Raw genomic sequence first — 24,624 nt, 5'->3', positions numbered from 1 at the left:
CTCAAGGTTGAAAAGTCTTTCTCCAGGTAACAGATCCACACCGCCAGTACTTACATCCATCAGAGCTGTTTCCAGAATGTCATCGATGGCAAAGTTAAAGAGCAATGGTGAGATTGGGCAACCCTGTCTAACCCCACTGCCCGAATGGAACAATGGAGAGAGGTGGTTGTATGCCCTCACTCTGCCTGAGGTGTTTGCATATAGGGCTGTTAGGATGTTAATAGGCTTTTCAGGCACACTCTTCTTCAATAGACAATCTCAGAGAACAGTCCTGTCCAACGAATCTAAGGCAGCCCTGGTGTCAAGAAACACTATGATTTTTGGCCGGTTATAAGTATGACGGTGTTCTAACATTTGGCGGAGGGTGAAGATATGATCAATACATCCTCGACCGGAACGAAACCCAGCCTGCTCCTAGCGAGTCAATCTTTCTCGGGTTTTGAGCAATCTACGAAGCATGACAGAAGCTAATAGTTTGGACGCAATCGGAAGTAAACTTATCCCTTGATAGTCGTAACAGAGACAAAGTGAACCCTTTTTAAAGATAGTGACAAATATCGACTCACTCCCTTATGTTGGAACACTTTATAACTATCAAACCTTTGTGAATAATTCGGACAGTCCCTTAACGAGAAAGTCACTAGTATCTTTAAAAAGAGCCGGAGGTAAGTTATCTGGTCCCAGTGATTTGTAGCGCTTCAAGAGTTGGGGTTCCTTGTGGACTTCCGCTTCTTAAGGTGGATCAGTCGTCACAGGTTATAAAATGCTGGACAGTCTGATCGATGTTGCCGGGGCAGTAGACCAGTTAACGATGAATTTGTTTGCCACTAAAAAGTAAGGTAAATAAGCGCAAACAAGGGCATGATCAGAGTCCAGATAGGTACTCCAAAACGAATGGACGTTTTGTATACAACCACGCCAGCAGCAGCTGATTGCGATGTGATCAATCTGAGTTCAGGCTTGAGATGCAGAAGGATGACGCCAGGTAGCACATCGGCAATGAATGTGCAGGTAGTTAGCACTAGTCAGAAACAGGTTGTAGTCTGAGCACAGTCGCAGTAGACGGTCCCTACTATCTGACCTGCAACCAACAAGTCCTATCGGACACCCGAAAGACTCTCTTCTGTGCCTAGATGCCTAACCTGAGCATTCAAGTCTCCGGATAGTATTACAATATCTATTGAATGCACTTTCTGTAGAAGTACTTTTAAGTGAGGGTAAAACTCATTCTTGATCGCATCCGGGCTGCAATCTGTCGTAGCATAGGCGGAGATGACAAAAAGACATAACCACTCATACCGATTTCTTCTTACTTCGATGGGACGTTCTGAGCTAACAGCATATAACCGACTGCTAATGAAGATCAATCGATCAATGATGCCTCAGTTCTAGAACTTAGTGAGACACTAACGCCAACAAAGTCGGGTGAAATTGCCACAGGGTCGCCGGATGAAATCACGTGAAACAAGAGTCCCGAACCAATGGAAGGAGAGTAAATTTGTAGTACTTCACTAGTCTTGAATACGGGTCTTGGATAGACTATAGGCGTCAATATTAAGATTTTCTCAAGACATAGCCAACCTTATCTGTTGTCTGATTTGCATTAGTTTGTGAACGTTGAAGGAAGCCAGTTAGAATGGTGTACGTGGTTTCAGAAAAACTGTGTCAGTATTCGTATACGGTGGTAGCATTCAATTTTCCACCAGTCAGTGACTCGAGATCGTTTAGATAGAACAGGGTTTCCCCCATAAATTGAGAAATAAGGATTCACAAAGTGAGAATAAAAGGGAGTAGATAAGTGACGTAGTATATAAAAAAATAAAAATAAAAATGAATAATAATTGTCTGAATTTTAATAGAAGCAAGAATAGTATTTCTAGTATTATTTGTCATTTCATTTGATTTGTGTGTGGCCTGTAATACTGCCCTGGTGCCCAGACCGAAGCAGGAGGTTCAGCCGAAAGCAAAGTATTGAATTTATAGTTGGTTATTAATAGTTTAGACTCAATCATATTAGTGTCGGTGAATGGTGAATAGCAAAACAATGTAGCAACCGCTTCTGTGTATGACATACCATAATACTAAAGTAATGTTGATGAGTACAAAACATTTTTACTTCATTAGGTAACAGCCTGTGAACATCGGCTTATTGACCCGCCATGTATAGGTGACAGAAGGTGAAGAATATTTAATTAACTGAATAAAACTAAGCGATCAATGAAAATTCCTCTTCTGTTTTTGTCGAGCAGTCTAATTTTCTTGATGCATATATCTCCCTAATACTGACAAAAAATTTCGCATTACTTCTATATGCCAAGGCTTTATGATAAATGTGAATATTAGAAATATTGTTATGTTTGTTATATACACAAGAAAGCCTATTGCTTCTTAAGGAAATACAAATTCAGTTAATTTGAACTGATAAACATAATACTAATTATTGAAATATGAAAAACAATTTACAAATATTCATTAAAGTGTAATGTTTTTTTCCTAAACAAGGCCAAACTTCCATACTGTATAAATAAATTTTGTAAAATAAAAAAATTTGATTAATTATTTACTAAAAGTTAGTAGTAGATGAAGAACAACTGAAATATTCGTGTAATATATGTATGAAGTACTACAATTAGATTTTTTTCAGATTGCACTACAAGTTAAGGAGACTATGATTAGCATAGCTTCAATTAAATTTATTTTCTACATCATTAGCTTGGAAACCTATTAATACATTTATAGCTAGCTGATTATTACTGTTGTTTTTTAAAACCATATAATATGTATTGGTTGAAAAAAAGCTTACAAATATCAATAACAAAGCCTATGATTAGATCCGATATAATATTCTATAGTTCTATAACATAAAGAATAAACACTATAAAGAAGTGGTATGATGAACTAGTGAGCGATTGAAAAGTATGTTATCTTAAATTTTGATAAGATATAAGATCTATTTTTATATATAATATCTGCTTTAGAAACACGTCAAGTCATATGGTAACATGAGAGGTGAAAAAGTGTGCAACATATAAAACCAATTTAAATTCCTGAAGATGACATCATATCAAATATAGTGTGAATATTATTAAAGAGTTTCAAACTATTGTCCTAACTAACGTTAATAATGAAAACAATGTTTTCAAAATTCATTAATTCCTTTAAAGTGAATCCAAAAGAATGATTTGGAATCTATTTAATTTAATTATTTCATAGGTCGTGAAATATATTCATTTTATTGTACCTTAAATATTTTATAGCATCAGTTTTCTTTCTCTCTCTATTGTATAAGGTTTAATCAAAATTATTCGAGATTAAAAGGTAAAAAGGCATGAATTTATTCAACATGGATATAACAAATAAATTAACAAATGAACAGATAAACAAATTAATCTTACCTAACAATATTTAACATAAGACTTTCTATACTAACTAATTCTAAATGATCACTTAATCGATCAACCGATTTAGTTCGTTTATCTAATATACTACGCATAATAAAGATCACATTTTCAATAAATAATGTATTGGTTTCTGTGACAACCACTTGTTGTTGCCCTTGTCCTGAAAAACATGCATCCACATGATTACGTAATTGATTGAATAAAATTGGATAAATCAAAGGATTTAATTCATTTCCAATTGATTCTTTAACATGTTTTTGTATTTGATGCCCAAATTTCTCATGTTGACAACTGATAAGCAGTAGAAGATTACCAATAAACCTGTAGACAATAAAAACAAGAACAAAAATGAAAAAAAGGGAGTCAAGTAACAATTTAGTTTTATTCATATGTGGAATTACAAAGTGTAATAAATTTTCATTGAATTACAAAAATCAAGTAAACAGAAAATGTTAATTAATCAATTTTTACTATGTTATTCAGTAAAATTCAATTTAGTAAAACTTTCTAATGAAGTAGAAGGTAGAATTTACTTCAGTTGAGATATTTACCAATCCTAGAATTAATTTATTCTTGCACTGTTTGTTTGAATCTTCCCATTGATGTTTAGGATTATAATTAATCATTCTGTTTATGGCATATGTGCATCCTGTGCGGAACATTCGAACAAACAATACAAAAAGGATTTTAAACTTCATCGAGTTGCACAAGCTAGTGACTATGTGAAGTCAGTAGTTAAATAGATAACGCGATGGCATTTGAAGTGAACGGTACTAGGTTGGAGTCGCGGAGTGACCATCAACTCTGGGATGCATGTACATCCGTCGGAGGAGCCCAAGAAACTGGACAGTACGCACGTCCTGCATTCCACTGCTAACCACCATCCATCTTTGCTTATAATCCAAGAATTGCATACTGTATAGGGAACATAATAGTAAACTTAAAAGTGTCTGCCGATTTACTAAAATAATATATTTTTCTCAATAATCAACCACAGTGAAATTTAAGTTCATGTATTCAGCTTTAATGTATACATTTCATGCGAGGGTCTGAAAATTATACTCGTCTGACTTAGTTGGGGCAGTGTTAGTTCAAACTTATTTGTTAATGAATAAAAGCTAAATGTTTCAACAATCAAGTCACTGCTCCACTCCAAATTCAGTCGAATGTATTCATAACCTGATTCTATAATCAAATTTCACCTACTACATTAGGAAGTTATACTCCATGAATAAATATGTAAGTTGATTGTCTTAACAGTAATAGACACCTTAATAGTCATAAACTGGACTTCTGATTTTTAATTACAGAACATGGCAATGCAGAAACGTAATTCAGATGTACTTCATTGCTATACATAAGGGAAAATCCATCAAACATTGAACCGTAAAATGATTAAACAAACAAATAAATACGACTTACTGAGCAACGGGTGAGAATTGGTTATCTTGATTTAAACTAGACTGAACAAGTGAAAGACGTCTTGCAGCAGTTAATTCACTAAGACAGGCGCCATGAAATGAATGACATTTATGAGATTCATCTGTTTGATCAACATCGTTAGTACTTTTAATAAAATTAGTACGATGAGACTGTAGGAAATAGTTTGTACGTAGACAATTAGGATCAAAATGTTGATGTACATGATCCAATAAATGCTGAGAGCAATAATGATAATGAGGACAGTGGATTTGTTGAGGTTTGGTTTTGGTTTGGTCCTGTAAATAAGTGAATTTATTTTGTGATCATCTAGTATAGTTCTAATCAAATAGATAATTTTAATCACAAGCTAAATTTGAGTGGAGAATCAATCAAAAAATCGCAGTCAGGACTTGAAGGCTGTCAAAATTCTCGTTAGGTACTCTTCTAATAATATGTACTCGTGACTTCACGTAAGATCGAGTTCAAAACCTCTATGTTTCATGCCGAAAACGATATCTCGCAATTATTCATTTTATATCTTTTTAATTCACAAAAATAACAATGCTAAGAGACACTCTTTTGGTCCCGTTATTAAGCTGCTGTCTCACATCTCGACTTCGTTGTAAGCACAAGCTATTGCATCAGCCCCAACTTGAACAAAACATTCGTTCACAGCCCCTCTGTTTTAGGCAGTTCGCTGGTGAATCATAGTTTGTGATGAAAAAAGACATATAACTCTACTATATTTTAGCATTCAAATATCGTAATTGATCATGGAGAAAGTAGACGAATTAAAAAGAAGACAAATTTCAGGTAGTAGTTCCTACAAGAAAATGTTTATTTTATATATATCTTATGTTTATTGATATAAAGTATATAAAGGCACACCATTTACACGAATTATATACTAGATGATAATGAAAGTATTGCTTTATAATAATTCAACAATTCTCTGATGAAAATGATTACAAGTTTGCAAATTCAGTAACAAAACATTGTGTAGAATTATAATCCGCCAGTCGGTCACTCGCGGCGAAAAACTTAGTACGTATGCACATCGAATAATAAAAATCAGTGAAGTGTCTTTAAACATTTATGTCAATAGACTTCAAGTCCATAAGATTTATTGATAATTTAAAAGGAACTAATATTCTATAAAATACTTCAACATACATAACTCATCCGTGTATAGTTAGAGATATTCTAACTGAATAACTATAGTAGAATAAAAATTTTAAAAGCTGATTTAAGTTTAATTAGTACTGAATAAAGTGTAGCAAGAAATCTGTAATAGGGTGTTTTGATGATAAATAACATAACTAAGATTCAATAGAAATTTGAGCGACTTACAAGCAATATTTTAAATAGTATGGAAAAACTTGTAATACTATAATAATCAAAATAATGGGAAATTTAAGCATCTAATTTAGATTGTGGATTCTATCATTGTAATGATAACAGTACTAAAAAAAGATCAAACACCGCAGCGCACTTCAAAACAACTGAACAAGCAAACATGCAGAAAAAAGAAGAAACTATGAATCAAGTGATAAAAACATACTAAACATACACATGAATAACCCGATGAAGCTATTTGTGAAGAAAGTGAAGAAGATCCTTGAGGTAGTGGTGGTATATTAAGTGCTACGGAACCTAGTGCACATAAAAATCCAGTCATATTTGCCCATTCATTTAGTACATCTTCAATTTCATGGTCATTTACTGGTGACTGTTGACTGACACGACGTTTAACAGCCAAATAACGACTTGTACCTGAACTTATAGCACTTCCAGAGACAAATGAACTAGTCCCAGTAGAAGCACTTGACACAGAAACTCCACCAGTATTATTTGCTATCGTAAGAAGTATTCCGGTAGAACCTAAAGTAAGTGAATTAAATCAAATAAATTATATTTAAATGAATTACCTTGGGCAGAAGAAAATCCATCTATATTCATTCCAGACGCAGCCGTATCCACTTGATTAGATAAAGAGTCTAGACCACTAGGTATAGACGCGGAATTGCCCAGTGATGCGGATGAAAATCCGCTCACTGAATTATTATTAGCTGAATTAGCAGTAGTATCATAACAAGAGTCTTCAGTTCCGTTTGATGGAACGGAAGCTTTTGATTTAGGATAATTTATTAGAAATTTTGTACTTCTTAGCCAAATCATATAAGTATGTTCCCAGGCCTGTATGTAAATGAAAAGCAGTTAAACATTAGAAAAGTAATAGAAAAACATGTTTATAAAACTATATGACTGTAAGTATTCACTTTTTGAAATAAAACGATTAAAAAGTGTATATCGCATATATCTAGCTTGTACTTTTGGTTTAAAAGTAAGTCAAACTTTGTTCAAATCCATGAAATTCATGACATATTTTTATGCCTACAGTCGGTGATTTGATAATTATTTTTCTTAAAATACGTAACTAAGAACTACAGAGTAGTAAAGTAAGGATAAGTAGAGGGTTCTAGTGGACTGAATTCGGTGGAAGCCTAACAAATTCAAAACTATTATCAATCACTTGGTTTTTCTTATTAATTTATCAGTAACTTATATTGGCCGTTTATTTTTGTAGACTTTCTGTGCTCATGAAATCCATTACCGGAACTGAATAAATTACAGAAGATTAAAATTCTGACAGACTGACTGACTATTTATATAAGATGAATCAAGACCGCTACTTACATAGAAAATATTCAGGCAAGATAAAATATCTTTGATAATTGTCAGATTAAAAAGAATTATTCAACAATGGAAATAGTCTCAAGAAATTTATATATAAGGCTTCACTTCTACGTTATAAATGAAAGATGAACTTTCATCAAGAAATATATTTATTAGTAATGTTTCAAACAGAATGGCCATAACATTGCAGGAACCTTGTAATAAATTATAATTGATCAATGTTGACCTCTGAACTTGGATTAGTGGAAAAAATGAACAACTTTTTGAAGTTTTTGCTAAGTACACATGAGCTTTACTTTAAAAGGAATTAATATTTTAACAAAATAAATCACAATACTAAAAGCAGAGATAGTTTATTTATGGTCAAGTTGGTCTCTCCAAACTTTACCAAGAAGAGGTAAGATAAATATCAATTATTTATGTATTAAAATCTTCAGATAATAAATCATAACAGATATATGGTAGAATTGGTCACAAAACTCACAAGCTTATTTCCTTGGGTTTGATGATTTATTTTTCTTAATAAAGCTAGAATTTGTTTTTGTAAATGCGCACGTCCTGTAGTGACAATTGAACGACTGTGATCAGCAATCTCAGCATACACATTGTAAACAGGTAGAAGATCTGGAAGCCGGAAGTCAGTGAAAGCCCACTGAGCTGGTAACGACCATGAACATGACTTGTCTGATGGACTAGTTGTATAGAGAATAGGATTCATAACTTTGGTCGATGTTTGAGTAGAGAAGTTCGTTGTACTGTCATCAGAATTTTCAGAACAAAATGTTGGATTACTGTCTGAATTTAGTGAGGTACTGAAACTAGAATGAGAGCTGGAGTCGTGGATAGACCGGGAGACAGCAGGGTTACTACCAACATTGGTGTATACTGGTAGATAGCTTACTGGAGTGCAAAGAGGACACCCACAATTGCATAAAGCAATACAAGATCCTGAAATATTAGGACGAGTTCGGGAATCATTATCATAAAGTGTTGAAGAGTTTTGAAAGCGTACACATGTACTTTCAGGCGGAGTACTACTAGATGAAGCTGACGAAACTACGAGTTTATAGTTAACTATAGGTGGAGGTGACTTTCGGATCAAATCACTATGGTGTGGATTTGTTGTCAATACAGAATTCTCTGCCCAATCTGATGTTTCTGTGGAAGAAGGAGCTGATAAATTAGGATTTACCAAGTAACACTCACAATCAGAACGCTGTACAAACTCGTTATCTGGGACAGAAGTAATTGTAGCTAATGTTGCAGCATTACTCCACAGTTCAGCTTCTTGACACAATAGACGAAAACAAGACATTGAAGTCAAAACAGCTTCTAAATCCAGTGACCATAGGTAAGTAAAGAATACTGTTTCTAGTTTAATAAGAGCCATCTGATTTCGTTTTGGATTAATTCCTAGTGGCCCTAGAAATGGGCTTAAACATGGAGTATTTTGAGAATTCGTCTTTGAAGAAGGCGCTGGTCCAATATACACGCCACCATCTGTATAACTCATATCTAGATGAAACAAAAGATGTATTTGAAAGACGTGAATACGAACTACGAAATATAAAAGTTTATGGTTACTAAAAAAGAAACTGAACAAAGCATTTTCTTTATCCTATGATTGGCCACTGGGTTAGAAGGAGCTCAGAGATTAAAACGTCAATGCCTTGGTTGTTCTTTTTTGGCAGACTTCCCAACTAGCAAACAGCCGGCTCCCTCACTGGCAACATAGATGAACTAGTTATGGTCGGACTGAAGAGAAATCATACAACTGCTTTTCCATCATTACAGCCCGATCACAAGGGACCCAATACAACCCAAGGGAATCTGTTTGCTGACATAGCAGTTTATTTTTTTCTATCTATTCGAATTTAAATCAGATATCTATTGAATGGTATTGTTTATTTCGAGAAAAAATAAACTATTTTTGTACACTTCTGGAAGTTCTCGGTCAATAACGTGCTGTTAAAGAGACTACAGTGATCGTAGAAGAATAATATGAATTCATTGATTTCATGACCTATAAAATAATTAATTATTTAAAAAGTGTAAATAGTTTATATCATAATATCAGAAATGTTTTGATCACTGAATATTATTAAAAAGAGGAACAAATACGGGAGAATTGTAAAAAGGGTTCGCACAGTTGAATATATCTGTTAAATAATGTGAATATTCCAAGAAGGAAACTTTAGAAAACAGTTATTGCATAATCGATGTTGACAGTCACGTAATAACAACTATGAAAATAGAATAATCAACATAGTAAAATACGTGAAACTCACATAAGACATAAGAATAAGGAAAAGGAATTACAGTTGTGAATACAAAGACAAATATTGTGTAACAGTATTAGAAACTGAGTACAGAATAACAACGCGATACTGATAATAGAACATTTTTGTCACCTCGTCAGATAGTGTCTCACTTTATATTTAAAAGTCACTACTCATCAGGAACTAAATAGATCAGCACTAGAAACTAAACATTAAGATATTAGTTTCACTGTAATGACTGTTCTGTATAAACAGAAGACTCAATAAATAAAAATAAATAAATAAAACGCAAATTCATAAATTAATATGACTAACTTGAATATGCGTTTGTTTGCATATAGTTTGCAGCAGTAGATAAGCTAGATCCAGTTGTTGCTGTTGTCGTCGCTGCTGTAATAGAACTAATTACACCTGTGGTATTTGTGCTTGTAGTTATATTAACATCCCCAATAACTGGTATGTTAGATGTCAACAGACCCCGTGTACAACACTCTGGTAGATTTGCATAATCACAATGTTGTTGAAGAAACTTTATGCGACAGACAAGAATCTCTCTTAACCATTTTAAAACATCACATGAATTAGGTATATTACGATTGATTAATTTCTGAGCAATACTGTATAGAAGTTGTGGACTTAAGAAAACCGGAAAGAAATATCATTAGACGAACAAAATGTAAATAAAAGTAATGAAAGAAAAGTGTCTAGATAGTGAATATTTTACCACACAAGCTGTCAATTTTACACAGATTTTATTTCTCTGGAAACCAAATTTATGACCTACAGGGGAAACTATTTTAGTGATAATATTTCGTAAACTTGTCTGTGTTTCAGATTTTTGAATTTATGTAATACATAGTCAGATATCAAAGGACACTATGATTTATGGAATAGTATATGTTCGACGTGAGCGCATTCTAATCACATTTTGAAAAAAAGTTACCATTAACTGATAAAGTTATCAAAAGTATTATAAAAATATATTGGGTATATAACTAAAAAAAGATCCATTATTCTATCAATTAGGAAATATATAATCATATACGATGGTACTTAACGAATAAAGGAAAGTACAGAGACGAGCCAAATAGAATTGAGAAAACGACTTTCCTAGGTCTAAGCAATGACCAGAAACAGTGTAGGACTGAAAGTAAAATAATTATCACCCTATAAGTGTTTGAGAAGACGCATTTTTTTAGTTATGTGAACCGATTTACTTGTCATTGCTTTTTCTATTCACAGATAGTAAAACCTGTAGAAGAATTCAATAGATCCATACATTGTGTTAAAAGCTTTGTAATATCATTGCATTTTTAATACACTATTCATCTACAATAACCGTTTTCAGATTAGGCACCAATCAGCTTAAAGTCACGGTAGCCATATTGAAAAATTAGCCAAGCTCATCCCATTACTGACTAATTCGACCCATATGATTGAGCCGAATAGTCTCTCAAAAAGAATTATTATTATCCGAAAATAATAAGTATGTTAAAAGATAAGCATTATTTCTTGTTTTTGAACTACATTACAACAATCAAGAACATATCGTGCCAAGTTATATTCAAGTAAAATGAGTTATAAAACTAGACAACCGACTAAAAAACTTTGGAAACTATCGTGATGAATAAGCTTACACAAACTATTCAACAGGATTAACCGACAACATCCATTGACACAAGAAAAATTAAATGATGAGGATATAAAACCATGTATCATATTATTTATGATGGCAATCGGACAGAACTTCATAAGTGTTTTAAAGCTTCATTATTTGTATGAACATAAAGTTGGTCAAAAGAAAATCACTGAATCATTCAACTACGCATAAAATTCTACGATATATATATATGCATACCTTATTTCCCAAAACGCTTGAGCCGGTGAATGTAAATTCCATAATCTTATATTAGCTGGTTGGTGAAGACAAAGTAAAGCATCCATTGCTTCCTGTGCTAAGTCAGACATAATAGATTGTTGTATTAAAGACATTAAACCATTCATTAAATCAAATGTTGCTTTCTGAGCATCTGAACTTGAACGTGTCTGCGGACTCTAAATATGATAAACGCCAAACAGTTAAAAAGTATCGATAAGATATTTAATATTAAAAACCACTGGTGGATATACTTTTAAAGTAAAAACAAAATCAGAACAGTCATTTGAAGAAATTTTTCACGGAGACCATTGAAATTTTTGGTTAATATCAATAACTTATATGACTAATTTTGAGAAGGGATTCTAGTAAGAAACTGTAACAAGTGAATTTTAACCACGTAAGGAGACAATTACCCACCAAGGACATTTAATGGTGCCTTCACAATATTCCAGGCTGAATAAGGTTTAAAGAGGAAGCAGGTGAACCGCAAAATAGTGGCTTAATGGTTAACTGGTCTCCACAAAACCTGTAGGTTCTGAGTTTACTCCTTTTCGAGATTGAAGATGAGCACGTGTCAAAGGTCTTAAACTAGGACGATACAGATGCCTAGCGCTTCCTATCTTCATTGATCATCTAAATAAAGTCTGTCTCTGATGTTAGCCTCAGTGACCTTAGTGCTTGTAGAAGCACATCGGCCACTGAATGTTTAATTCATCTCAGTACTATTACATGGCTCATCAATAATAATATATTTTCAGGATGCTCATTATAAATTTATTTATAAAATTAAAAGGTAGGATTACTTCAATTTCTATTTCACTAAAGCGTATATTTATGAACAACAAGTTCACTTCCATTTCATTTATTGATTGAAACCTCTACAGTATACTACAGAATAAAATATAAAGACACAACTTAGTATCTAAGTGGAGATCAGTCTGACAGATTTCCAATGTTAGGAATTGTCTCTATCAGTACATTGAAACAATTAAATACTGTGTTTTGTGTAATCCAGTGAATATTCAATCCCCCTTTCATGATTGCTATCTATATACTTAAACCTTATGAAGTGAAAACAATTTCAAAATCACGATGGATTGGTTAAGTGTCAAATGATTAAAGTAATTGGCAACTAATCTACAGCAGAAAAATTACTCAAAATGCATTAATCACTATTTAGCGTGCAAATAACAACTGTACTGTCTATTCAACAATTCGAAATAAAAATTGTATTACTAGTAAAACAAATAAACCTCTTTCAGCAATTCATTCAGAGGTAAGAGATTGCGTAACGTGTTTTAATTTTATTATATACTAATTTGCTACTAATAAATTAGTCAAAGTTAGTGGTAACACACGTAAATATAGACGATAAACATAGGTATATTAGATGAAATGTTAGCAGTAACACAACTTACATAAAGCATTAATAATGGATTAGCATTCAGTAGACGAACCATATTTAGTAGTAAATTATATTTACTCATTAAATTATCTTCAGTTTTGTCTTTGTTTTTTAAATTCATTTTATCTCGGAATGTAAGACTCTAAAGGAAGAACAAGGAAAATAATAAACAAAATAATGTATTGAAACAAGGAGTTTGTGGAGACTGTCATAAATGAAGTGTGATTTCATAATTGGCTAATATTAGCTAGAGAATTATTGAAAAATTCAAAAATAAATTTTAACAGTTGCTTATACTTTGTTTCGGCACTTCTTGAGCTTTATCAATTGACCGATGATTCAGGGTGAAATTTTTCATACATCTTATGATAGATGTACCATAAGATTTCGAATTTATGCACTGCTAATTAGTCTCAAACTAGAACAAATAAACTGTGTAGTGATGTTGGATTGTTAATAATGTACTTGCTTATGGCAGTGTGCGATGAATGTTAATCTGAATACATTATATTAGCACGATATATGTGTCATTGTCCGTGAAACAATAGTCTAATACGGAAAATTTAACTGATCACTTGATTATTAATAATAATAATAATAATAATAATAATAATAATAATAATAATAATCACTTGATTGACCTATTAATCCAGATCTAACTACTAACCATCCATAGACTAATCACTACTGTTTCTTGAACAATAATTTATGATGACTGAATTGACGTATGCCAGAAGAGATTTCGTGTCCGTCACATGTTTGTACAATATATAAACCGTCGTGATTTATAGAGTACACCCAATAGATTTGTGTATGCTTTTCTATTTCATTTTCGATATTTATGATTGATTCAACCTCTGTTAGTAAGTGACTTTTTTGAATTAATATCTACTACCAAATCCCTAGAGGGATGTTTTAGATGGTGCACAGTATGATACATTTTTCTACCTATTTAGGACTTGAATATTGTACCTAGTGTCATGTTAAGTAAGGCTGAAATTTATCCACCCAGTAGAAATGTCGAAAACTCTCTAGCTTTTGAGAATATGGGTACTGAGTTCAAATCTTAGTAGGAATATACGGAAGATTATTTCAAAATAGGACTAAACGTGTGTCCTAATATATATTCAAGGAACAATGAAAAACTTAGTTATGCATCATGTTTTAGGAGTAAGCGTTTGAATGAATGACTACCGACGTTCGGGTACGATTAAATGAAACCTGAATGCATTATTTTATCATGCTCTAGTTAGAGAACCTAAATTCCAAAACTTCAATAAATAATCTGTGTCCCTTAGGTAGTAGCACCAACAATATTATTAAGAAACATGAATAATACTTATCATTAAACACGTATAGTTATGACAAACTACAGATAGAAATTTGAAGCGTATATGGGCAGTTGTTCAAATGACTTGGATATAGTTGATCAGTTACTGGTGCCATATCACTGTAAGATATACGTGCTATATGTAACACATCACATTACAAATATAATAAATGATTCCCATATGTTTCTAAAATAGAGTTGAAAGAATCCGAATTATTGATTTTTAGTTTACAAATGATAAGAAAATATCCCGTTTATTTTTCCTACCATATAATATCATTGATACGAAAACTTATTATTTGTTTATGTAAGATCAGGAAAACAAGCAGATAGTTAATCGTGTGCAAAAAGTGAGAGAATTATTATGTTCTTCTGATAGTGAAGCAAAACTAAAACGTTATTCATAAATGCATAAAGGATAAACCTATGTATGTGCTTGTATGTATATTTAATTGGAATAGCAACAGGTATACTAAAATAATTATAATCAATCATCTTTTGGAGAAAGAGAAACATTATGAAATCAGCAATTAATAACATGTATAAAATTACGATAAAAGATTATTATTTTTTTACGCATTGTAAGTAAATTAATCACAATGAACAATCATCGTAAATCAACACTAAATAAAGTTATATAAGGGATAATTATTATTAAGTTTCATAATGGACTGTTATTAGCTGGTGAACTCCTGAGAACCAGGAACTACAAAATAGTTGTCTTGACCGACTCCAAAACTCATCAAAAGTAAACATTCACGACTCAAACAGTGATAGAGCTTACAACATTTTCACCTGGCATCTAGAATAATATTTTTATAAAATTCGGCAAGATCCAATGGTCTATATTTTTAATTTTAGTCATTTTGTAAAATAATTAGATGAATATCCCTTGTTCAATTAAGACAATTCCTACTCAACCGGTGTCATAATAATAAATAAATTTTTACTAGTAACCGTTATCAAAAGAACTCTCAAAGCTCTAGTGAAAAGCTGTGATCAATGAAGACCGACCATGTCCGAAATAAAATAGATATCACTGACGGAATCCGATGATTGTTACTACATATTTCGAATTGATCAAAAATATAAATGTAAGCAACTAAATTCCATACATTCTAAAATTATTAAAAGTAGAAGAAATAGCTTTTCGCTATTCTTCAGTTTGTAATGATTTGTTTCATATTAATCCATGATGAAAATCAGTCTTCAATGAGAAATGTTCCATATCACCTTTCCATCAAATGCGAATGGTTGGTGTACTTCGTGTTACATTTGAGAATCTTTCTTTTTCCTTTGTGTATGTTGAAGGCTACTGATGGAGAGGCTTCTGCTACACTAGCTGTTTTCATCTGAATTTGCTCGTGTATTTGGGATAGAAGGGCCAGGTCATCTGTGAAGTCTAAATCGTCTGGATGCATGCAAGCTGTCCATTGTATGCCGTGTTTTCCTTCAGATGTCGAGGTTTTCATAATCCAGTCGACCACCAGAAGAAAGAGGAAGGGAGAGAGTAAACAGCCTTGTCTGACTCCGGTCCTTACTTGGAATGCATCTGTCAGCTGTCCTCCATGCACTACTTTGCACTGTAGTCCGTCGTATGAGTTCCGTATAATGTTGACAATCTTCTCAGGAACTCCGTAGTGTCGAAGAAGTTTCCATAATGTCCTCCTATCTACACTGTCGAATGCCTTTTCATAATCAATGAAGTCGATGTATAGTGATGAGTTCCACTCAACTGATTGTTCGATGATGATCCATAGTGTCACAATTTGGTCTGTACACGACCGATCCTTACGGAATCCATAGAAAGGTCTGTAGGTGCTGTTTTGGAGTCTGGAAGAATCAACAGAGCTGGCCTATTTAAGGGTTTCTCAAGGTTTTCTACTTATCTGTTCCTGTGTTCTTAAATCTCAGTGACTGGCTTACTTTCTTTGTCCTTGACCGGTCTCTAGAAGAGCTACAATCTAAAACAGTTACTTCACAGTAATTATACAGGATGAAAAACAAAAGCATTTTGAGTAGATCCGATTACGACTGATATCTTAACTTGTTTGATAAACAAAATGAACATAAAATAACCATCACTTCTAAAGTTATTTTTGATTAAAATATATTTTTTCTATATCATAAATAAAAAACTTACTTGAGTTATTCGAATTGGTGGATGATGATTGACACGATTTAATGTTTCTAAGAACATTGAACGAATTTCTGTGGATTTCGAATAAAACGGGCTAACATCGGGCCACCATGCTAGACGTGACTGAAGAACAAAAACAACATATGCACAAATTGTATTTTATTAAATTATAAGGAATTAAAAAGTTTTGTTAATATTGGGGGTTTATGGAGACTGTATTCAACCTTGATGGGATTACTTCATTAAATTAAATCTTGTTTAACCACCTAGTTTATTCATTTTCTTAAAAAAAAGCAAATTTCAGTTATCAATAAACATTAAATATGAAATGGGACATATAATCACGTAAATAATATATATCTGAAGGAGTAAAATATGAAATAGAAAATTTATACCAATAGTTGTATGTTCATTCATAATTCGTACCAATATTTACATTTCGATCTTTGAATACTTTCAAGTTCAAGTGTTTAGATCAATAATAAAAATGCTAACAATAAACATTTAATGGTTACAGCTGGTTTAAAAGATAATACAGAAAACTAAAATAAAACTACAAAAAAGATAGACGCTTTTTTCATTGAAATAAAGATTTTGTTTATAGAATGCTACAGTTGTCATTCATTAAGCTATAATGCCCTATATTGAACTATAATGATATTTCAACAATGTTATCAAAATAAGGTGACCTTTAGAACTTAGTAAAAACCAAAATCAATTCAGGATTTCATATATTATTAAGTAGAGGATTTGTAGGGATTTTTCAGTTTGAATCTAATATTTTGAACAGTCAAATCATTTCTCTCGCTATGAGGCCTAAAATTCCTGAATTTGACACTGGGTGTACTGATGGGTGAACACCGTTAAGAAATATCAAAGTGCGACGTGTAATATATCCATCGTTAAATAATTTAAAAATGGTTCCCTGATTGATGATAATTCAGGAGAGAAATTAATATTATCATGCAAGACCTAGGCAAATAAATACTGTCTAATTAACAAGTAGCGTTATCAATAAATATATCTTTATGTTCGCTGGTCACTGTAGCTTTATAATATATGATTCAAGGTATGCAAATAACTAACTCAGTTTTCATTTATCGTTCTAAACTGCTGACCGTATTACTCAACGATCTGAAAGGAGACGGAATTACATTATTCTAGCAGCATCTACAAATATGTACTGATAGCCCTTTCCTTTTAAACAGCCATCATCACTTCAACCAATTCGATAAGAAATTAGGACAGTATACCATAAGTCTGGGGATTTAAACCAATGAATTTTTTAAACATATAACTAATTGGTAATAAAGAGCTAAAATATCATCATGATAAGTGCGAATGAAAATAATAACAAGAATTTAATTCGGATGGAAAAGTAAATAAGTGCTGAATTTTTAAAAAAACATTAACAGAAAATATTATGCTGGGAGATTTTTAAAATCTTAAAGGGTGAAAGATTAAAATTTGAATATGTTTCTTTTCAAGTAAGATTTATTTGTAAATTTTGAAACTAAAAGTCTCCCGAAATTATATTTTTCAGAATCCGGTAGATGCGTTATGTTTAGGAGACGGTTTTCTTAATTATTCGTATGAAAATATGTCATTTGAATAGAAAATGAATAGGTGAAACCATAATTTATGGACGACCTTTGAACAAATCTTAAGTGACCTTGGGAAATATAAATCAATCAGAAAATAGTCAGTATATAGTAAAAATATGATACAAAACCAAAGAATTAGAGTGGATACACTTTTTTACATGGTTTAGAAACTTTTCAAGGTCAGAAAAAGGTTTCGAGGTTCTGAAATCGTAATGCATACGAAACAGGAAATTATCTATATGTTTCCATAATCGTCAACCTCTGGAGCCATGATAAGGTCGCGAAACTCTTTCAGCCTCAACCACATAGCTTCAATATTGTTTGTATGCACTCCGGTTGTTGGGTCCACAAAATGACGCTTGTGGATGACAATAAGATGCACACAATCAAGTACGTGTAAGGATTGGTACGCTCTCCAACCATCCGTATATATTGTAGTAGCCGACTGTACATATTCCTGTATAATTGGTATTGTCGTTGTAGCATGTCGGTTCCTAACCCGTTGGAAGTGTCCCTTTTAAGATGACCTGTCATGTATTCCAAAGACCTTTGAGGTCTATTTATGGAAGTGCTACTTACCAAGTCTTCTTTAACACTATCACCTCTGTTGAATTTTGATTTTCTGACAACTGTCTCGTCTTTTTTAACGATTGTCTCGAATCCCCCAAACCACGCGCGCAAGCTTGTCAATTTTACTGCACATATATCTCTATAATACTCCTACAACTGAACAGCCGAAGCTTCAGTAACATCTGAAAATGTTTTAGCCAACGTAACTGCTTTTATTATCCAGTTTGTAACAATTATCATTTGATTACCACAATCACAAAAACAAAGGAACTTCTTAATAACCCCATTTGCTGTAGCCGCTCAATCATAACATCTTCCCTAAAATCCGATGTAAACCAATCGTACGTGAGCATCAGGTACTGAAATAGTCTCCGTGACCTTAAAATCCCTCAAACGCTTCTGATCAGTTCGTCCATAAATTATAGTACACGCTTTCCGAAAAATAGTTATTCAAAAACGTTTCTATGAAAGTAAACAAGAAAACTTGGCAAACGCCTGAAATAAGTGAACTTAGAGAATGTCCTAGGTTCATTTAGCTAGATTTTTTGAGTAGTTTCATATCTAATATTATTAATCAAGGAATGATTTTAATACTTAAAAAAGATATTTGCGGCGTTGAAACTGGTTCATAATGCAAAGTAAGATGTCTAAAAAGATACATGGTCTTCAACGCTGTTGACGAATATGTGTCCATTCAAAAATAAGTACAACAGTAGAACAAAGAAAATAGTCTTCAACTGATTATTTTCTCATAAATCTGTCCCAGGTCATCAAACAGCAGAAATAGTTTTTCTTTATTTCATATACTGTACATTATGTATGGAGCAAACTACAAAATTATAAATGCTCGGTATAATTCAATTAGAATGGAATTCATAGTATCCTTATCATCGTGGTTAAAAGAAAGAATGCTCAAACTACATCTATTAAAAAGACTTATAGTTGGTGTTGATAAATTTCCTCCATTGTCACTCTTTTTTCTGTTGCACTAAACACGGTTAAAATAAAATGAACTCAACTCAATTTTGTGGCTTTCATTTTATTCCGATCCTATGGTTTACTGCTGGTTCGTTAGTTTACATAGTGAATTATTCTTAAGAATATGGTTGAAAGATCAATCTGATTTATCACAAAACTTTAAAATATTTCAACAATATTATATAAAAACTTTTTCTTTCTGTTCGTTCTGCGTTTTGTCAGTGAGTTATTTACTATACACTGTTAGTCTATCCTTACATTTATTTGTTTTAGTAAATTTATTCCTGATAGTCGTTAGGCAGCTAAAAAGAAAGCGAAAAAGCGCAAGCAACATGCATTACGTTTCATGTATGTGAAATGAGTTATCAGTTGTTTCATTTATTAAAACTATTTATAAAGTACGTCACTATGTACAAACTAATATACTAATAAAGCTCAGTTATTTTATCTCACTAGTACATTGAAGTGGTTCACCGTTTGCCAAATAATCTTCAAAAAGAAATTTATTTAGTAACAAATGTTGATAAATTAATGAGTATTCCAGTGGCAGGATGTTCGATTTACAGGGATATATAAATTCACATTTTTGTGATGCATCTAATCTGATTCATATACGCCTTTTTAATGGTTTGTTCATTTGGTTTGGTTCACATCAATTTAAGGTTTTCATATCCTGCTGTTATAATCTCTTTCTTACGGTATGACCCAGCTATTCCTATTGCTTAGTATTCTTGGACATCAAATCACTCGACATGAGATATCTAGAGTGTTCACTAAGTATTGACTAACGCTGATTGGCTAATTCTTGTGCATTGAGCATGCTTTAATCCAGTCTATGTCCCGCTAACACCTGCCCACATATATACATAAACTCAAATTTTATTTGGAAGACACCAGAAAGAACCTACCTGAGTAATTATACGATAAAGTCCAGATACTAGCACAGTATGATAAATAGCCGGTGATGTTGTTTGTAAGCAAACTTTGAGAAGATTTTTATTATGTGGTGTTATACGAAAATAAGCAACGAAAAATTCCGTGAGTAATGATTCTGTTTCTGCTAAATTTTGATTATTTCGTAGATATGGTTTATTTGGATTGAATAATAAATTCTACAAGATATTTTGATATTTATATAAAGATAATGAAATTGGATTAATGAAAAAGTTTATCACTAAACTGGTAAATAATCAAATGATTACTAAAAATTTGTTTGGTTATACTTTAAATTTTTAATAACCGCTACCAGGAAAGATTATTAGAAAGACAGCTAAATAGAAAAGGCTAGTTACATATCTAACAAAACCCATACAGTGTTTCAACTGATAAAAATAGACCGGACTTATTTTTATGACACTATTATTCAAAATACTAATGGGAGATACAAGAGAAATATTTGAGAAGCTTTTATAAGCTGATTCAAAAGATAAATGTTTTTGTTATACTTAATTTGAATAAAGTAACTCCTTATATTGTATGACGGTAAGAAATTTCATATTTCTTGTTGTTCAGTTTTGAAAAAGTATATAAGGTAACGAATTAAGATTACAAAACTTAAATTTATCTACACGAGAACATTAGAAATTTGCATCTATAACTGGATCATTTCTGTAACATAACGACCGACAGTTTCTGAATCACCGAGATTTGATTGTCGTAGGGTACAGATCAGTGCCAAGAGGCTTATAATATTTATATCAACACTGATATCATACAAACTGAAATGTTGTTTATACCTTGTAATATCATGTAATACTTCAACATGAAAACTCCCATTTCTACCCACTGACTCATATTGATTCGGAAATATTTAATAAAAGAATATAGCAAAAGTTTAAATCCCTTCCATATATCCTTTGTTGATTAGTTTCCCAGCAATACGAGAAAGTTCATCCAATCTATGTGTCTATCAAAAGTTCAAGTGAAGTAATACTATTATATCAAAAGATATAATCATTGTTCAAATACCACTAAACTTATTTGATTGTTTGCTAACACTCCTATCGTCAACTTATGCTTTGGAATTTATTTTTCAAATATTATTTTAGCATTTAATAGTCGCATTTAAGTTGCAACGAATGAAGATAGTGGTTAATTAACAGGTGTATCGTGCACAAAATGAATTAATTAAAAGATTTTTTAAACCCTGGCAAATAATTCACTTCTAGATTTATTTAACTGGTCAGACGAATAGCATATGACAATAAAATGTGGTTTCGTACTGATGATAGACGAATCAACAACATGAACAGTTGCTAGATCATCCTACCCAGAATCTTACATCACAGTGAACTGCGAAATACCAAGAAACAAAATCTGTACCGTAATTGCCAAGATTAAATGTCTAATAAGGTAATTCCGAAAACACAGCAGGATGAATGGAGATTGAGGGTAGAAAACTTTCCACCTCATCATCTAATGTTAATTCCCTATTAAACCAATTCCTATGATCTTTGGATTAAGACATTTATAGGATATCCGTTTACTATTAGAGCCGAAACATATTTACAACATGAAATTGTGGTAAAGCTCTAGACGGAGTGTTTAAACGTTACAATAACGACAACAGGACCTACATTGCGAATCTGCTATCACTTGACAAAAAATTATATGTCTGTAAATTTGAAATGACCTAAAGATTTGATACTTGGTCATTCGTTGTTGCAGTAGATTTTACTGTAAAATATACTGATTGTGTATGTAGACGAAGCTATCAACGCAACTTCAGTCGTCATCTAGATGTTAAAAAGATAGACCGTTGACTTCATCCATTCACAGTTGTTTTAAATTTTGCTCTTAAACAAACAAGTGTGTCGTGAGATAGTGAACCATGGTTGGTTAATGAACAGAGGTAGACAACCATCTATGTAGATTGTATCAAACACTACACAGTACTATTAACTTCTTCCCACTGTTGATTTTACTGCTTTGGATTCCATACTGTGAAAAAAGAAGTTCATTTTGATTCAGGTTAACTGGTTCTCAGTTGTTGGTTGAAAATTACGTGTCTGCTTACTACGTGATCTAGTCTAGTGGTCTAATTACCATGTTTTGTGATCTTATGTGTCTAATCTGTTATATATTATATCGACAAAGTAGCTGGTCTATTAGTATGACATTATCTCATGGTATACTGTGATGTCGCCAAGTATTTTAGCATCTCTGATACACGTCAGTCAGTCAGTCAGTAACAACGTAGAACTTCGTACGTACGTACATCAGTTCGAGTTGCCACACCACATTGGCACAGAGATGCAGTGGTCGATTCAAATCCCGTAGTGGTAGAGGTAGTAAGAGTATAAGCAGTAATCGGGAAGATTAAGGTTTGGAGATGTTATTCAAGGAGTATAATCCAGTGGAATAAGTTTGGAAAGAGAAAAAAAAGGGACGTGAAGAATTCAGAAGATTAGAATTTAAGAGAACACAAAGAGTGGATGCACCTGCGCCATTGCAAACGATTTTGAGCCATGTCATTCAGGGTCTCTAACCATCGGTTGCTATCATCTCGCGGTCCCCAACCACGTAGTCTACACCTACCAACATGACTCAGTCCACTTGTCAGTGACTTCATGAACTTGTGCCATGTTTTGGTCTGGCCGCCCCTAGCTTTCTTCAAACCTACTCCTATACCACTGAACATCGCATGTCGGGGCAGTCGGTCGTTGGGCATACGTAACACGTGTCCCAGCAATCTCAACTGATGAAGTTTTGCTACGTCATCAATTGATTTGCCATCCTTACCTAGTACCCGTTTCCTAACAAATCGTAAAATACATGATTCGTTTGAAAATTTCATGCGTAAAAAAATAATAATCAAATAATAATAGTAGTTATTTAATTTTACCTGTAAATCAGCATATACTGAATGAACCAAAATAAAGAGAATATTATTTCGATCATTTATATTGATGTAAGTTGATGCTTTGCATAAATTAACTGCAGCTAATAATGCAGCTTCTAGCAAAGCTGGTTTACTTGCACTACTTCCATGACCATGAGAAGCAAGAGCTTTACGAACCTGAAATTGTGTTAGTGTTGGTTGTGAGAAAAAATAAATCAAAGGGTGATGGAATCAATGAATAGTAGTTTCTTATTTTCAAAGTTTTTTGAAATTTAAAGGAATTAATGTATGATGCATAAAGTTAGAAAAAAACTCAAAAATAACGCTGGATTTGGATAGAAAAGTTTAGTAAATGTATCAGAGAGAATATATTCAATGAAGACACTAATATCTTTTAAATAATACTAGTAAGTATTTTCAAACAATAAATAAAAGTCATTATTTCGATCATTCGAATTATTATTTTTATTACAAACAGATTTATTTTTGTTTACTTCAAGAAAACAAGCAGAAATAGTGAAGTAACTCATCAAATTCATCAGTGTTTTATAACAATAATTCATAGAAGTATGATTTCAGTAAGCCTTCCATTTAACATTAAAAAAATAAGGGACATATTATTTCAATATCTTCCCTCTAATTAGTGCTAACTGTTACAATACATTTAGATTTTCGTTACCAGTAGAACCCAAAAAGCTCATTTTTGTCCCCTTTGAGATAAGTGAAATTCAAAAATCGTTTAAATAACAGACTGAATTGAACTAGACAATTTTTGGAAATCAGGAACCATTGAAAAGAAGAAATGTTGTAGTTTTGGAGTTCCCAGTTTGCTTAACCACAGTCAAAATTAGAACTTTTAAGTTTCACATCAAGCCTTCAGATTCCTGACTTCATTCAGTTAATGATATCGCGTCGACAGTCATTTATTCTCATTAGTGATATGTGTCTCATACTGCACATGGTTGGACTCTAATGGTCACTAACATTTTGGGAGTTTTTCTCAAAGTTATTAGTGAGTACCAGTGAGAATATAAGATTTAGTTGCTTTAGACAAGTTTAGTTTAAACAATACAAACTA

The 24,624-nt window shown here is 32.5% G+C and overlaps 1 protein-coding gene across 2 annotated transcripts in view; it reads right to left on the bottom strand.

Moving 5' to 3' along the window:
- NF1 (Neurofibromin 1) overlaps nucleotides 1-24,624 on the bottom strand; it is a 117,765-nt gene that overhangs the window by 74,655 nt on the left and 18,486 nt on the right. For both annotated transcript variants that reach the window (XM_051214913.1, XM_051214914.1), the window contains 11 exons: nucleotides 23,550-23,723; nucleotides 20,614-20,817; nucleotides 16,557-16,676; nucleotides 13,097-13,225; nucleotides 11,658-11,854; nucleotides 10,115-10,434; nucleotides 8,005-9,035; nucleotides 6,752-7,019; nucleotides 6,394-6,704; nucleotides 4,824-5,119; nucleotides 3,396-3,722 (listed from right to left, as the gene is read on the bottom strand). In XM_051214913.1, coding sequence (XP_051068098.1) covers nucleotides 3,396-3,722; nucleotides 4,824-5,119; nucleotides 6,394-6,704; nucleotides 6,752-7,019; nucleotides 8,005-9,035; nucleotides 10,115-10,434; nucleotides 11,658-11,854; nucleotides 13,097-13,225; nucleotides 16,557-16,676; nucleotides 20,614-20,817; nucleotides 23,550-23,723 — 3,377 coding nt within the window. The remainder of the gene's footprint in view (nucleotides 1-3,395; nucleotides 3,723-4,823; nucleotides 5,120-6,393; nucleotides 6,705-6,751; nucleotides 7,020-8,004; nucleotides 9,036-10,114; nucleotides 10,435-11,657; nucleotides 11,855-13,096; nucleotides 13,226-16,556; nucleotides 16,677-20,613; nucleotides 20,818-23,549; nucleotides 23,724-24,624) is intronic.

This window comes from Schistosoma haematobium, chromosome 2 (genome assembly GCF_000699445.3).
Source record: "Schistosoma haematobium chromosome 2, whole genome shotgun sequence".
In the NCBI taxonomy this organism is placed as follows: domain Eukaryota; kingdom Metazoa; phylum Platyhelminthes; class Trematoda; order Strigeidida; family Schistosomatidae; genus Schistosoma; species Schistosoma haematobium.
The sequence above is the reverse complement of the archived record's forward strand: the minus strand, read 5'-3'. Positions and strand labels throughout refer to the sequence as shown.